The sequence below is a fragment of the Amblyraja radiata genome, chromosome 5 (assembly GCF_010909765.2).
Source record: "Amblyraja radiata isolate CabotCenter1 chromosome 5, sAmbRad1.1.pri, whole genome shotgun sequence".
Taxonomy (NCBI): Eukaryota; Metazoa; Chordata; class Chondrichthyes; order Rajiformes; family Rajidae; genus Amblyraja; species Amblyraja radiata.
Window position 1 is genome coordinate 22,190,739 of NC_045960.1, and position 16,665 is coordinate 22,207,403.

At 43.3% G+C, this 16,665-nt stretch overlaps 1 protein-coding gene across 6 annotated transcripts in view; it reads right to left on the minus strand.

The window, feature by feature from the left end:
* The window catches only part of cul9 (cullin 9), a 153,424-nt gene that overhangs the window by 50,209 nt on the left and 86,550 nt on the right, over positions 1 to 16,665 (minus strand). For all 6 annotated transcript variants that reach the window (XR_004411993.1, XM_033020721.1, XM_033020723.1 and 3 more), the window contains exons 22-25: positions 14,415 to 14,597; positions 12,803 to 12,945; positions 9,895 to 10,096; positions 7,579 to 7,750 (exon numbers count right to left, since the gene is read on the minus strand). Coding sequence is in view for 5 of the 6 variants with exons in the window: in XM_033020721.1 (XP_032876612.1) it covers positions 7,579 to 7,750; positions 9,895 to 10,096; positions 12,803 to 12,945; positions 14,415 to 14,597 (700 nt within the window). In the remaining variant the exon portion in view is untranslated. The remainder of the gene's footprint in view (positions 1 to 7,578; positions 7,751 to 9,894; positions 10,097 to 12,802; positions 12,946 to 14,414; positions 14,598 to 16,665) is intronic.

A 16,665-nucleotide genomic window follows, 5' to 3' on the forward strand; every position in this document is an offset into this window, starting at 1 on the left:
CAAGATGCACTGAGCAAGGTGAATGAGCGCAAAGCTGCCGGCCCCGATGGCATCCCTGGCCGGGTGCTTAGGGCATGTGCTGGACAACTATCCCAAGTCTTTACCGACATTTTCAATCACTCACTGGCCCAGGGTGTTGTCCCCACTTGCCTCAAGACATCAACCATCGTGCCAGTGCCCAAACAGTCAGCCACAGGGAGCCTCAACGATTTCCGCCCAGTGGCACTCACCCCTGTCATTGCTAAGTGCTTTGAGCGGCTGATCTTGGCTCACCTCAAAGCCAGCCTCCCCCCCACACTGGACCCCCATCAGTTTGCCTACCGGGCCAACAGGTCTACAGAGGACGCCATATCGGCGGCCCTACACTCTGCCCTGACCCACCTGGACAACAACAACTCCTACATCAGGTTGCTGTTCATTGATTTCAGCTCCGCTTTCAACACTGTCATCCCCACCAGCTTGATCACCAAACTCAGCGGGCTTGGCATCTCCACCTCCCTCTGCAACTGGACACTGGATTTCCTCACCAACAGACCACAGTCTGTTAGGGTCAACAACCTCACCTCCACCACTATAACACTGAACACCGGCGTGCCACAGGGCTGTGTGCTCAGCCCTCTCCTCTACTCCCTCTTCACCCACGACTGCATCCCTAAGTACGGATCCAACGCCATCATTAAGTTTGCTGACGACACCACGGTGGTAGGACTGATCAGTGACAACGATGAGTCAGCCTACCGAGAGGAGGTCCAGCACCTGACAACCTGGTGTGCCAATAATAACCTCGTCCTCAACTCCAAGAAGACGAAGGAACTTATTGTCGACTTCAGGAAGGTCAGAGGGGGCAGACATACCCCCATCCACATAAACGGGACTGAGGTGGAGCGCGTCTCCAGCTACAAATTCCTCGGGGTACACATCTCGGAGGATTTGTCCTGGTCCCTCAACACCTCCAAGCTGATCAAAAAGGCACAGCAGCGCCTTTACTTCCTGAGGAGGCTCAAGAAAGCCCACCTGTCCCCCCAGATCCTGACCAACTTCTACAGGTGTACCATCGAGAGCATCCTGACCGCCTGCTTCACGGTATGGTACAGCAGCTGCACTGTTGCGGACAGGAAGGCACTACAACGGGTGGTGAAAACCGCGCAGCACATCATCGGTGCCCCGCTCCCTGCCATGGATGCCCTCCACCGAAAACGGTGTCTGAAACGAGCTGGGAAGATCATTAAAGACCCCTCCCACCCCAACCATGGACTGTTTGCCCTCCTCCCATCAGGGAGGCGGTACAGGAGCCTCAGGTCTCGTACCAGTAGGATGAGGAACAGCTTCTACAATCATACCGTCGCATTGCTGAACTCGGAGTCCCGCCGATAGATTCCTCCGGTCCCTCCGTCCCCATTGTTTAATTATTCTGTATTTTTTATTATTCTGTATCCTCTTTTTTTTTAAATTTCTATATTGCACTACTACGGACTGACGCAAAACTGCATTTCGTTGTACCCATACTCAGTATTTGTGCAATGACATTAAAGTTGAATTGAATTGAATTGAAGATCCTCCTTAATGGGCCTGTCCCACTTCGGCTATTTTTCAGGCGACTGCCGGTGACCGTCAAGTTGCCGGCAGCTGCCTGAAAAACCGGCAACTGGAACGGCGACTATCAGAGTGGAACACACACACACACATCGCTTCCTTCACCAGCCCGTTATGCAGGCAGGGGACAGGACAAGCGGGGGGAGCCCTGTCTGAGTGAAATTCACACGGCGCAAAGTCAATGCGATACAGACACACACCGCGATAAACAGGAAGTATGGCGCTGTAATTAAGAAGCTAAAAAGCAGTGTACGGTAAGTCCTTTAAAAGAGGGGAGGGGGGGGGGGGGGGGGGGGGGGAGAAGGAGAGGAGACAACTTTTAAGAAGCCAGAGATACACAGCTGTGAAGTTCGGCGGACATTTAACATTACCAGTCGGTTATCCTTGGTTCTGAAAACTACTGCTTACGTTTTTTCCCCCTATGAGCCAATGAAATTCACCGGTCAGCACCAGTTTCAACCTACGAGAACCTAAGAGAACCTTCGACCTCCTGGCAACCCACTAGGACCTCTTGGCCACCCATCTACGGCACGAGAATTCTCGCTACTATCCATGGCGGCTTCATTCTAGTCAACGCTAATATTTCAACATGTTGAAAAAGTCGTGGCGACCATAATGAGGCCACGACTAGTTCCCAGGATGCGGGAACTCCTCACAACCATGAAGGCGACTCCCCAGCAACCACCCGCGAACATGTGGCAACTGCATAGTTTCCTGCCGTCGTCTAAAAAGTCGCTTAAGTGGGACAGGCCGATCAAGGACAGAAAACAAAAACGCACATATCACTCCCAGTGTGATCTCAAAAACCTATACAACTGTGTCAAGGGTCAATATTCACATAAGCAATCTCCATGTGATAAAGCACAATACCCCTTTTGCTTTCATAGCTGTTTTACAGATGGACAGGTGATTTCTCAGCACACTAAGATCTGAACCCAAGTGTTTCATTACCTTTATTCTTTGCAGCAAATTGAAAAGCTGACATTTTCCTATTTGATACACCAACTGCAACCTTACTCAACCCTTCAGGATTCCTTTCCAGATGCTCTGCTCCTTCCTCATGAACTACTTTCTCACCTATCATAGTACTGTCAGCAAACTTGGATACGTTACCTAGGCATGTTTCGTGTAATTAAAAGGACCTATTAATAGCCAAAGGCCTCACCGGAAAAGGTCAGCAAACCTGTTTTCTCACCTTTCACTAATATCTCCTTCACATGTCTATGTAACTACTATCACTATTTTTGTGATACCTTATTAGATGTCAAAGTGATCAATTACTATATCCTCAGAAAACTGTCAAGCATCGTAAGACTGTGCTGACTCTGCCTAATTATATGATGACCTACAAAATGCCTGTTCTGATTACTTTAATGGATTCCAGCAGTTTTCACATAATGATGTTAAGTTCCTAACCTTCACTTCCCCATTTACTCCCCTTCCTTTCCTCTCCTACCATCTTATCTGCTGAGAGTGTTCAAGATCCATGGTGTATTTAAACATCGGCACTTGTGTACCCAATACTTCTCTCCTCTCTCCTCTCTCATCAGGCAAGAGGTACAAAAGTGTGAAAATGCATATCTCCAGATTCAGGGCTATTTTCTCTCCAGCTGTTATCAAGCATCTAAACCATCCTATCACCAACCCGAGAGTGGTCCTGACCTTCCATCCACCTCAGTGAAGACCCTCGGACTATCTTTGCTCGGATTTCTCTGGACTTTGTTTTGCACTAAATGTTATTCCCTTTATCCTGTATCTGTACACTGTGGTCGGCTTGTTTGTAATCATGTCTGGTCTTTTTGCTGACTGGATAGCACACAACAAAAAGTATTTATTTGTACCTCAGTACACATGACAATAAACTAAACTAAACATCTGCAACTATTTCACGTAAAACTCTTGATAGTTTAGTGATACAGCGTGGAAACAGGCTCTTCGGCGCACTGAGTCCGCACCGATCAGCGATCTCCGCACATTAACTCTATCCTACACACACTAGGGACAATTTACAATTATACCAAGCCAATTTACCTACAAACCTGTACATCTTTGGAGTGTTGGAGGGAACCAAAGATCTTGGAGAAGACTCACCCGGTCACGGGGAGAACGTACAAACTCCGTACAGTCAGCACTTGTAGTCGGGATCAAACCAGGGTCTCCGGCGCTGCAAGTGCTGTAAGGCAGCAACTCTACTGATGCGCCACCGTGCTGTCCAGATAATTTTGTGAACAACTACAGAAGTTGGTGAGAGGGTGGAGACCTCAGCAGAAATTCCAGTGAACAGAAGCAGTGATTACCAAGCACCACCGTTGCTTTGCAAGGGTGTCAGGACTTTAAGGGATAAGGCTTTAAGTTATAGTGGAAAGAGACTGTGCATTTTGAAGCTAAGGGTAAGAATTCTAAGTCAACCTTCTGGGTCACATCACGACAAATCATTACAGCGTTGAGGTCAGAAAGGGTACAATTGTGCAACTTTATGCAGATGAGTAACACAAGTCCAAATGGACATGCAAATCCTTGAAACCACCAGGCTAATTTTTTATTATTACAGCAGAGTAAAGCAAATCTTCTATTGTTGTGCAGGGTCTTGTGCAGGAATTATTTTAACTATTTTGTTTGATGGCTCTGGGCCTGTACTCGCTGGAGTTTAGAAGGATGAGGGAGGATCTCATTGAAACTTACCGAATAGTGAAAGGCTTGGATAGCAAATGGAATAGGATGAAGGAAAATGTGAAACTGTCCATTTTGACAATAAAAATATATTTTCTCAATCGTGAAAACGTCCAGAGTTCTGAGATGGAGGGAACTGGGTGCCCGAGCACATGATTTGCAAAGCTATTAATTAGCAAATAAGTTATCATTTATTGCAAAGGGATAGAGTAAAAAAGTAGTGAGGTTATGCTACTTTTAGGGCTCAATTAAGAAGTCAGCCTTCTTTTGTGTTGAAGGTCATGTCTCACAAATTTTATCGCGTTCCTTGAAGTAATCAAACAGTTTTTGATGTAGTCTATATGGGCCTTAGATGTAGTCTATATGGACTTCAGCAAAGCCTTTAATAAAATTCCACATAAACTCGGCATTCCGGAAGATTTGAAAAGATGGGATCCAGGGAAAGCTAGCTAACCGGAGACAGAATTGGCTTGAAAGTGGAAGCAGAAGATAGTGGTAGAAGGCTTTGTTTTGGACTGGAGACCTGTGGTTAATGGTGCATCTCATGGGTCAGTGCTGGGCCCATTGCTGTTTGTTATCAATATCAACGATTTGGATACAAATGTACAAGGCATGATTAGTAAGTTTGCAGATGACACAAAGATGGTTATCAAGAATTGCAACGGAATCTTGATTAGCTGGGCAAGTGGGCCGAGGAATAGCCAATGGAATGTAATTCAGATAAATGTGAGAAGTTACATTCTGGGAAGTCAAACCAGATTTAGGAAAATACTTGCAAACTATCCCAAGCAGCAGTTACTTATCTGGGATTACACAACATAGAACAAGGCAAGTGGGCCCAGCATGGCTATCTACAATTTAAGAGGGAGAAGGGTAAATCAGAGGTGTCAGTGTTACAGTTGAACAAAGGGGACTATGGAGCCATGAGGGAGGAGCTGGCCTAAGTTGACTGGGAAGATACCCTAGCAGGGATGACAGTGGAACAACAATGGGAAGTATTTCTGCAAATAATACAGAAGGTGCAGGATCGGTTCATTCCAAAGAGGAAGAAAGATTCCAAGGGGAGTAAGGAGCGACCGTGGATGACAAGTGAAGTCAGGGACAGTATAAAAATAAAAGAGAAGTATAACATAGCAAAGATGAGCAGAAAGCCAGAGGATTGGGTAACTTTTAAAGAGCAACAGAAGTTAACTAAAAAGGCAATACGGGGAGAAAAGATGAGGTGCAAAGGTAAGCTAGCCAAGAATATAAAGGAGGATTGTAAAAGCTTCTTTAGGTATATGAAGAGGAAAAAATTAGTTAAGACCAAAGTTGGACCAATGAAGACTGAAAAAGGTGAAATTATTATGGGGAACAATGAAATGGCAGACGAGTTGAACAGGTACTTTGGATCCATCTTCACTAAGGTGGACACAAACAATCTCCCTGATGTAATAGTGGCCATAGGATCTGGGGTGACGGAGGAACTGAAGGAAATGCACATTAGGCAGGAAATGGTGTTGGGTAGATGGATGGGACTGAAGGCTGACAAATCCCCTGGCCTGATGGTCTGCATCCCAGGGTACTCAAGGAGGTGGCTCTGGAAATCGTGGATGCATTGGTGATCATTTTCCAATGTTCTATAGATTCAGGATCAGTTCCTGTGGATTGGAGGGCATCTAATGTTATCCCACTTTTTAAGAAAGGCGGGGGAGAGAAAACAGGGAATTATAGACCAGTTAGCCTGACATCGGTGGTGGGGAAGATGCTGGAGTCAATTATAAAAGATGAAATTGCGGCACATTTGGATAGCAGTAACAGGATCGGTCCGTCAGCATTGATTTACGAAGGGGAAATCATGCTTGACCAATCTTCTGGAATTTTTTGAAGATGTAACTAGGAAAATGGACAAGGGAGAGCCAGTGGATGTTGTGTACCTGGACATTCAGAAAGCATTTGATAAGGTCCCACATCGGAGATTAGTGGGCAAATTAGAGCACATGGCATTGGGGGTAGAGTGCTGACATGGATAGAAAATTGGTTGGCAGACAGAAAACAAAGTGTAAGTATTAATGGGTCCCATTCAAAATGGCAGGCAGTGATGAGTGGGGTACCGCAAGGCTCGGTGCTGGGACCGCAGCTATTCACAATATACATTAATGATCTAGATGAAGGGATTAAAAGTAAAATTAGCAAATTTGCTGATTACACAAAGCTGGGTGGCAGTGTGAACTGTGAGGAGGATGCTATGAGGATGCAGGGTGACTTGGACAGGTTGGGTGAGTGGGCAGATGCAGTTTAATGTGGATAAATGTGAGGTTATCCACTTTGGTGGCAAAAACAGGAAGGCAGATTATTATCTAAATAGTGCCAAATTGAGAAAAGAGGAAGTACAACAGGATCTTGGGGTCCTTGTTCGTCAGTCACTGAAAGTAAGCATGCAGGTACTGCAGGCAGTGAAGAAAGCGAATGGCATGTTGGCCTTCATAAAAAGAGTTGAGTATAAGAGCAAAGAGGTCCTTCTGCAGTTGTACAGAGCCATAGTGAGACCCCACCTGGAGTATAGTGTGCAGTTTTGGTCTCCAGATTTGAGGAAGAACATTCTTGCTATTGAGGGTGTGCAGCGTAGGTTCACCAGGTTAATTTCCGGGATGGCAGGACTGTCATATGTTGAGAGAATGGAGCGGCTGGGCTTGTATACTCTGGAATTTAGAAGGATGGGAGGATATCTTATTGAAACATATAAGATTGTTAAAGGTTTGGACACGCTAGAGGCATGAAACATGTTCCCGATGTTGGGGGAATCCAGAACCAGGAGCCACAGTTTAAGAATAAGGGGTAAGCCATTTAGAACGGAGATGAGGCAAAACCTTTTCACACAGAGAGTTGTGAGTCTGTGGAATTCTCTGCCTCAGAAGGCGATGGAGGCAGGTTCTCTGGATGCTTTCAAGAGAGAGTTAAATAGAGCTCTTAAAGATAGCGGAGTCAGCAAATATGGGGAGAAGGCAGGAACGGGGTACTTATTGTGGATGATCAGCCATGATCACAATGAATGGCAGTGCTGGCTCGAAGGGCCGAATGGCCTACTCCTACACCTATTGTCTATTATCTATCATCTCTTTTGATAATTTCCAATATATAATTGTATGCGTCCTCCTCTTCTCCATGGACACAGTTTTCTTTTTCATCTTACTTCTTGTATCCAAGTATAATTTTTAATGTGGTTGTGGACAGTGGGTTCCAATTAATTTTGATACTGTTGCTTAAATTGAGCCTTATTCTTTTTCATTCTATGTGCAATGGAAACAATATTTGTAAATGGCAACATATACTAACCATGTGTACAAAAATCAGAAAACTCCTCAAGGAAACTGCTGAGCTCTGGTGGAAAGAATGCCTTTGGATCACCTTGATGGCATAGGGGAGATATAGTCCAACAACGTGGAGAAAGCACCAGGACTTTCACATCTGTTTCTTCCTCAGCTATGAATGGTTGGTCTTCCATCATCTGCATCACAAAAACGTTCACTGTTAAATGTCAGCATCAACACCACTTGCCTAAGTATTTGCAATTTTGACATAATTAAATGTTCAAAGGCACATCACTTACCAGAGAAGATTCATACAGAACTATGCATGGATATGGGATGGAAATGTTACATACAAAAGTGGAATGAAATAACAACGGTATTTTTTAGAACTTCACATCCCTCCTATTGTGAGGTGACCAGAAGTGAACACAATACCCAAGTTGAGACTGGACCAGACTTTTATAAAAGTTCAGATTTTCCTGCCTGTTCCATGCCTCACTACCCTTACAATTCGCAATACTGCAAAGTTTTGCATCATTTGCAAAAATACAGATTTTGTATTCAATGCTAAGAAAACCTCTCTTAATTGCTTTTACAATCTCTTCTGCCAGCTTTAAACGTTTATTCACATGTTCTGCTCTGTCCTTGCATTCTTTAGTAGTGTATTTTTCATCTAAATGTGTTTTATCTAAATGCGTATCACCCTCATAGAAAATGTCACTTTAAAGTGGTGTGCCATAAGGATCTACGCATACCCACTGCTGTAGACAATTCACATTAAAAATGTAAAGCAAAATACACAAAGTGCTGGAGTGACTCAGCGGGTCAAGCAGCATCCCTGGAAAACATGGACAGGTGACGTTGGCATCAAAATCATATCTAAATTTTCTAATTTTAACCCTGCCTTTGGCTCTCATAATTTTATATACCGTATTTCCCGGCAATGAAGATGCTATTTTTTACCCAAAAATAAGGCACGAAAATGTACCTGCGTCTTGGAGGCCGAAGGTTTGGTTGTTAACCAAGAAAGATAGACTTGGCTATCCCTCAGTACAGCAACATCAAGAACGATAGCCAAGTCTATCCCTCATTGCTGGCAACTTATGGGAGGCGGCTGTAAAGTGGGAAGTGGCTGTAAAAGGACAGCGCCGCTGTCACAGAGTTCCTTTCACAGCATGTGGGGAGCCTGGCCTGGGGAGGGAAGTAGCTCATGTGGCTGCGAGCGGCCGCTGGGACCGGACAGCGGAACCGGCCACCACCTCAGAGCCTTCTGCCGGCCTGCCAGCCACGGTGCCCTACGGCACAGGCGCAACTGGTGGAGGTGATGGTTGGCGGGTAGCTATGGGCGGAAGGCTGGCTGCTCCGTCCCGGGCTTGCTCTCTCTCTCTACTAGTCCCGGGGTAGGCGACCTGGGCGCTACGCCAGTCCCGGGGCAGGCAACCTGGGAACTGTAGCTCGTCCCAGGGACGCGAGGGATCTGGGAACTGCAGCCAGACTCAGGGCACGCAGGCGATGTTGCCGATCCCTGGACTAAACCAAAACCTTGATCCTGTCCCGCCATCCTTTTTTCAAAATTTAGCAACTTAAATTGGGGGTGCGTCTTCATTGCCGGGAAATACGGCACTTCTATCATGTTTCCCCTCAATCGTCAGCTTTCTAGAGAAACAATCCAAGATTGTCCAACCTCCTCGTGAGCTAATACCTCTTAATCCAGGCAGCATTCAGGTAAAGTTTGTCTGCACCCTCTTCAAAGCCTTGATAAGAAAAGATTTGCATGACAGCTTTGGCTGCTGAATACACCTTTTTTTTCATTGATATGACTGATGTGGGTTCTCACTAGTTCCTGTGAACAATGGACATTGTGGCGAATGAACAAGGAAACCCACTCTGTCAAATTATCACCACTTTAATTTTAGGTTAGGCCCGCTGGAATCGTGGAGATTTCCTCATGACATTTGTCATCTCATCCCTTCTAAGCAGAGCACCCCAAGCTAAGATAACCTTGCAGTCACTAAGTAAAAACAGAAAGGGACAAATGTAATAAAAAAATAACATACGCTCACTATATATCACAACAGGGATATGCTGCAACCCAGATTGAAAACTCAGGAAATATATTTAACCTCAAGCCATATCATTCTCAGGTCATGTTAAATAAAGACACCTACATTTCCATCAGCAACTCCTCCATGCCATTTCATTCAGAACGGAAATTCAATAAAATGAGGGAAATTTTCATAAAATATTTTATACTGCTGCAAATTGTTTTGAAAGGACTGATGATCACAACAATTCTCTCCACTAATTATCTCTAGTATTTATCAGATAGATATTTACTTACTTCATCACCCATATGCTCTAATTTCCTATCGAGCTGCTGCAGCCTGTACAGGTGAAACTCCTGCTGCAGCTCATCAGACTCACTGAGATTTTTCAACATCTGCTGAGGATACCTGCTGGGAAAACAGGTCCCAATGTGATCGATCACAGCTTGCTCCAGCCACACTTTACCCTGAGCCAAGAGCCGATCAGCCAGATAGTACCTATTGAAGAGAAAGAACCAGTCAGAGAAGAAAACTCCACACAAGATGCAGCAAAAATCATACTCCCAAAACAGCTCAGTGGGTCAAGCAATGCTTTGGAGGCAAAGGAATAGTCGAAGATTCAGGTTGAGACCCCGGTGTCCTCTCTGGCTGTCACTGATTTTGCCGCTGCCTTGCCACCCCTCCTCCCAATCTCATATTTCATCCCCAGCTTTCACATCCCCCTGTTCTGACCCCGTGCCTTGCCCACTCTCCAACCCCATCCAAATCTCTCTTTGCTCCCTTGCCAACTGCACAAATTGTATTCTCCATTGTGGCTGTTAAATATTTACTATTAAAGTAGTGGGGAGGCTCTCAAATCAGAATCTTCTGGAGTGAGTGCACTTCTACAATCAGTAACCTAACTATTCCACAAAAATGATCAGGAGCAGGAGATGTAAAGAAACATCACCCTATTTCCTCTCCAATTTGCATACTATTCTGATTGGAAATATATTACTGATCCTTATTATTACAATCCGAATCCTGAAACCTACTGCTGTACTGTGAGAACATCATCAGGATTTAGCCCTGCTTATGAGGAAGTAGGAAGGCATCACCTCAAAAACTACCCAGCAGCCTGGTATGTCACCACCTGCCCCATCTGTGCAAATGTTTGTGACCCACATTGGTCCCATCAGATACCTAGAAACCCACAAAAACACACTGATAGCAACTCACCCTTGACCTCATGGGGCTGCCCAAGAAGATCTAAAACAACCATTGCCAGATTTTTCTTCGCTTGTATCAGACTACAGAATTGATCTCTCTAGTCCAAAGCTACCTCATTGTGGCTCTTGCACCTTTTAAAATCTGCACTTTCTTTGTAGCTAAAAGACTACATTCCGCACTCTGGTGATTTTTCTATTTCCACTACCTGATGTACTTGAGTATGACTTGATGGTACAATTTGACTGGATAGCACGCAAACAGTTTTTCATTGCATCTTGGTACACATGACAATAATAAACCAATACAATTATTAGCTATTAACCCAGAAGTGACTCCTGTGGAACAAAATTAAACTTCCTCCATTTGGGGAAAATCAACTGTTTTTCATTATTCTTTGGGGGTTGTCCCCCCAATTTCTTATTCACGCTGCTTTTGAGTCTTATTTCACGAGTTTCTATTTTGTGGCTAAATGTAGATTTGGCACTGGCAAAGCCATGACATCTCTTGGATAGATCCTTTTGAGATTTTAAAAATCAAGTCTGCAATTTATCTCATCAGATAAAGCATAAAAATAAGTTTAATTTGACACCTAATTCACTTTTATATCTTCAGTATAAAAAAAGTTATGGCCATTTACATACTCGGAAATTAGCATCTTGTTCCCTATTGCTTTTCCATTGACTTAACACAAAAGCTGTGATCGAGGACAGTCAAAAGCCCATAACTTTCTTAAAAATTAAGAGAACTGAATGAAATTTTCAGTTATTATAGATTGAAGCATTCTGAAACAAATATAACACATCTTACTTGGATGACCTGAAATTAAAGCATATAATTGGTTAGTTACCTAATTGTAGCTAATTACAAAATTGACCATTGTGACGGAAATAGTAATAAACACCCAGACTGCCTTGAAAATTCAAAAATGTGATATTCTCAAGATTAGAACTTTAATATTATTGTATAATATGCTGTAAGTCCGTAACAGATAGGTAAATAAATTACAATTTCTAGCAATAGACCAAGTCTTTATGGAGAAGATCAGTTGCTAGCTGATACATTAGCATATCATAATCAGTAGCATCATCATACTCCTCAGATTGTAACCAATAAACAACTCTGTACACCTTGTTTTTCTTCAACTTTTCAATTTTGGCATTGTAAACTACAAGTTGTTGCTCTTCAAACCACACATGACATGCCTTTCTGCCCACTACTTTCCCATTAAGAATGTCCTGTAGATTCAATTTCTTAAGAAAAGGATATATTTTTTAAATAGCCTAAGTATCCAAATAACAAACTAATCCCATTCACACAAGAATTCACAATATAACATGATTTTTAAATCTCACTGTCATGAATTTATATCCCAGATGGAAGGAATTTAATGTTTAATTCCCATAAATTAATCTAGAAACATCCACCCAAAATATAATCAAATTATTGTTTTTTGCACAATACATGCGACTCAAACTGTTGTGAATATTTAGTTTAAAAATAATGATCATGGAGAGAGAGAATAAGACAAAATATGGACAATTTAGACGGCTTATATCTCCAAAAAAATTGGGCATTTTAATCATCTTGCTTCTGGAACGTGATCGATTGGAATGTTGCAATTGCGGTGAATTTGAACCCAATATCGGCAGGAAAAACACTGCTGGTTCGTATGGGGCCCAAATCACATTTTTGTTTATAGAGGATTGATTTAAGTCATCCCAAGAAGCAAGTTTATATGTAAAATACACGACCTACACCGTGTTTTGTCCCGTACTTGAGATCCGTCACATTGTAGGTGTTGACGGCGTTAGAAGTAGCTTTTTATTTTAATCCAAATATTAAATTGTCCAGCAGAGGCGCCAAAGTCGCCCAAACGGCCAGTGGCAGAACTGCAGTGCCGCTGAAGGTAGGTATTGTAACATCGCTAATATCATTGAACGTGAACACAGCAAAACATCCCTCATTCACATCATTTCTAGAATCCAAACAAATTACCTGTAGAAATGTTCAAAGATGTTAGCAAGTTCGAGACCTGAAAGGAACAGCATTGGCTCCAAGAACTGCTGCAGATGGTTTAGGGTTTCCACGTCACTTTCTTGAATGCGTTGATCAATGTACTGTGCAAACCGTTCACTAACCTGAAGAATAGTGAGGAACATTTACAGTTACCAACGTGTCTTTTATAGGAAGGTTGCCAAATTTACACATGGCCATTTCCAGTTCCCCTTAACATTCTTGCTAAACTACTGATAATCCCTTTGCTGAGCCCATTCCAAAGACTGTTGATACAGCCCGTTGAAGTCCAGTCATCCTCCCTTTCAAGACATCTGTCAGTCCCTTCAAAACACCTGTTCCCTGCAAACTAATAGCCCATAATCCTCCTTCCTTTTGCAGACGTCCTGAGGGCAGTGCCACTACTCAAATACTCGTCACTTATTCAAAATGTTAAACATACAACATTTACTCAAAATGTTTAAGGCAGTTAGGAATTAACAACACTGGTTGGTCAGACTGGGTAAAATAGCAGTTTCCTTTCCTAAAGGTTATTAGTGAATCAGTCTTTACAAAAAAATGTGTGCATTCATGCTTTTCATTATAGCTAATCGCTCACCACTTCCAGATTTCTGTTATTAGTTTAGACATAGCATGGAAAGCCAATTAACCTATAAACCTGCATGTCTTTGGAATATGTGAGAAAACTGAAGCACCCAGATAAAACCCACAAAGTCACAGGAAGAACGTGCAAACTCCATACAGTCAGCACCCATAGTTTAGATCAAAAACAGGTCTCTGGCACTGTAAGGCATCGATCTCAATGCCATCCCACTCGAGTTTAAACTCCCCAGTTGTCGCTGGTGATATTCAAACTTTGATCTGTAAATCAATCAATCTGGATTCTTGTCCAATAACTTAGCCAGGAGAAGAATATTAAGAGCCAAAGAACAAACAGTGAAAAAACCAGGACACACAACAGGGTTAATTTGTGTGTGCAGTCTTAAGGTATATGCAAGGTCCAAAATGAACACTTTCATCAGTATTTACAAAAGGAAACAGACTTTGTAGTTACAGAATTCAGAGAAGGGGTTGGTGAAAGTTTAATTTTGGTGGATGGTCACACAGGAAGGGCATTTCTAAATCGCTTTCTACATCTTCAAAGGTACCATATCAATCGTACCATGGCGTCGAGCTGTTTACATTAAAAATCAATAATCAGAAATAAATATGTGCTGGAAATAATCTGAAAATCAGGCAACATTTTCAGAGACAGAAATAGAGTGAACGTTTCCGATCAACAACCAAACAAAAGGCCATCAATCCAAAATGTTAACTATATACCTCATCTTGAGTGCATTCAAAAACAAAACTAGATGGGTGCAGAAGAGGCTAAAGAATACAGAAATATGCAATAGGCTATGACATGGATGGAATAAAAGAACCAAGTTGAATATTAACACTAGCAATTGTTGGTTGGATGAATAGTCTATTTCAGTGCTGTAATTTCTAAGACAAGCTGTCAGCCTGTTTGGTGAGTGTTCTGCAAGAGCCATCCCAGGGGACAGGCCCTCGAAACAGTTATTTCAATGGTAAATTGTGCAGTTTCACATACATGCATGGATGTGAGGTGGGACAGCTGGAGAAGAGCGGCTGAGAAGCCCTTGCGCAATGCTAATACAAAAGCCATCTGCTGCCCAAACAGTTCCTCCATCGCATTCTTCAACTTCAGGTACATGTCCCGATACCGCTCAACAAAATCAGGGGAGTTCCACGCTCCATCCAGGAATCGCTTAACCTAATAAAAGAAAAAATAATGTCAGTAGCAAATTGTAAAAGACATGTCATTCAATCAGCAAACTACAAACTGTTGGAGGAACTCATAAAGTCAGGTAATATCTGGGGAGGAAATGGATAGATGATGTTTTAGGGCAGCATTCTTCTTCAGACTAATTTGGAGTAGGGGGGGTGAATGTTGGAAAAGAGATGTGCGGATAAGGGGGAAGGATAAGGGGGAAATCTTTTAGGACCGAGATGAGAAAATCATTTTTTACACAGAGAGTGGTGAATCTATCGAATTCTCTGCCACAGAAGGTAGTTGAGGCCAGTTCATTGGCTATATGTAAGATTGAGTTAGATGTGGCCCTTGTGGCTAAAGGGATCAGGGGTATGGAGAGAAGGCAGGTACAGGATACTGAGTTGGATGATCAGCTATGATCATATTGAATGGCGGTGCAGGCTCGGAGGGCCGAATGGCCTACTCCTGCACCTATTTTCTATGTTTCTATGTTTCTATGGGATGGGACAAAGTCTGGTAAATGATAGTTACATCAGAGGAGATTGATTGGGAGATGGATGAAGTATTTGACAAAGGCTAGAAGTGTAAACAAGACAAAAGGATGTCAGATAAGGAGAGGAGTGGAAAGTATTGCGGAGAGAGTGATATGGATTGGAGATTACATGAGGGAGGGGAAGAGGGAGAAAAACAGAAATGGGGACTCGAGATGGAAGGTGTGTGTATGAAGAAGGGGAAAGGAATAAGGTGGCTGAGAGGGGTAGGGGAAATACAATCACATCAGGGTGGAGGTGGAGAGCATGGGAAAGAAAAAAGGAGTAGGGGAGAATTTGCATAAGTTATGGAATAGAAACAGTGGTTGTGGGAAGGGAAATTATAAAACTCAAGCAACAGAGATGCAGTAGACATGTCCCACCTTGAACGTTCATGTGGAATAAGTACAATCCCCTTCCAACAAGCATCTCATGTTCATCTCAATCAATAAGTCATGGCTTCAAACTGCATGTACATATTCTTACAATGTGTGATCAAGCCCAAGTGAGTTTCCAACCAGGAAGCAGAGCGAGCAGCACAGCACTGGGAAGTTTTAAACAAGCACCGTGAGAACAGCTATTCATGAGTTTTTACCCAGGAGATGGAGCAGAGGAGCACAGAAGCAAGAAGGTTTGAAAGAGTATCAATTGCTAGGCTCATTTAGAGGCACTGCAGCCAAAAAGTGAAGGAAGAGCAGTGTCCATTTTGGGAGAGGCTGTGTGTTGAGGTGCAATTGACGTAATAAAAGGCAAATCTTGAGGCTTTGACTTATGAAGGTTCAGTGAGGCTGAGTAGAGTGCAGATCAGGAAAGTTATTTTTATTTTGATTTGCAACCTTCTTCCTCAGTCTAAGTGTTGTTGGGGTGGCAGTGATATGCTTTTCCTGCAAGATGTGGGAAGTCAGGGAAACTTAGTGTTCCTGAGGATTACACCTGTGGGAAGCGAGTTCAGCTGCAGCTCCTGACTGAGTGAGTGAACGAGGGCTGCAGCTGTATAAGCTCAAGACCATCCGGGAGACTGCGAGCGTCAGAGCTATAACAAGGTGGTCAAAGCTAAAATGCAGGCAGAAAGCAGATGAGTGACCACCGGGAAGGATGAAGGGTGCAGGTATCTCCTGTAGCCACTTCCCTTATGGATACTGTTGGGGGTGATGATCATGCAGGAGAAAGCAGCAGCAAGCAGCAGCAGTCACGTTTATAGCACCAGACCTGGCTCAGAGGCACGGCAGCGTGAGGTCAGACAGGGTCATAGTGATAGGAGACACGATAGTTAGGACAGGATGGCGTGTGGCCTCCAACGGCAAATTGGAAGAACAGCACTTCATGTTCCGCTCTGGTAGCTTATAACCCAATAGATTGTATTTTGAATTTTCCAACTTCATGTAATGTGCTGCCTTCTCCCCCCACGACAACCAGACTGAAGAAGAATCCCAACCTGAAACTTTGCCTGTCCATTGCCTCTATGGATGCTGCCTGACCCACTGAATTCCTCCAACAATGTTTTGCATAGGAGCCTGAAAATCATGACTTACCCATTC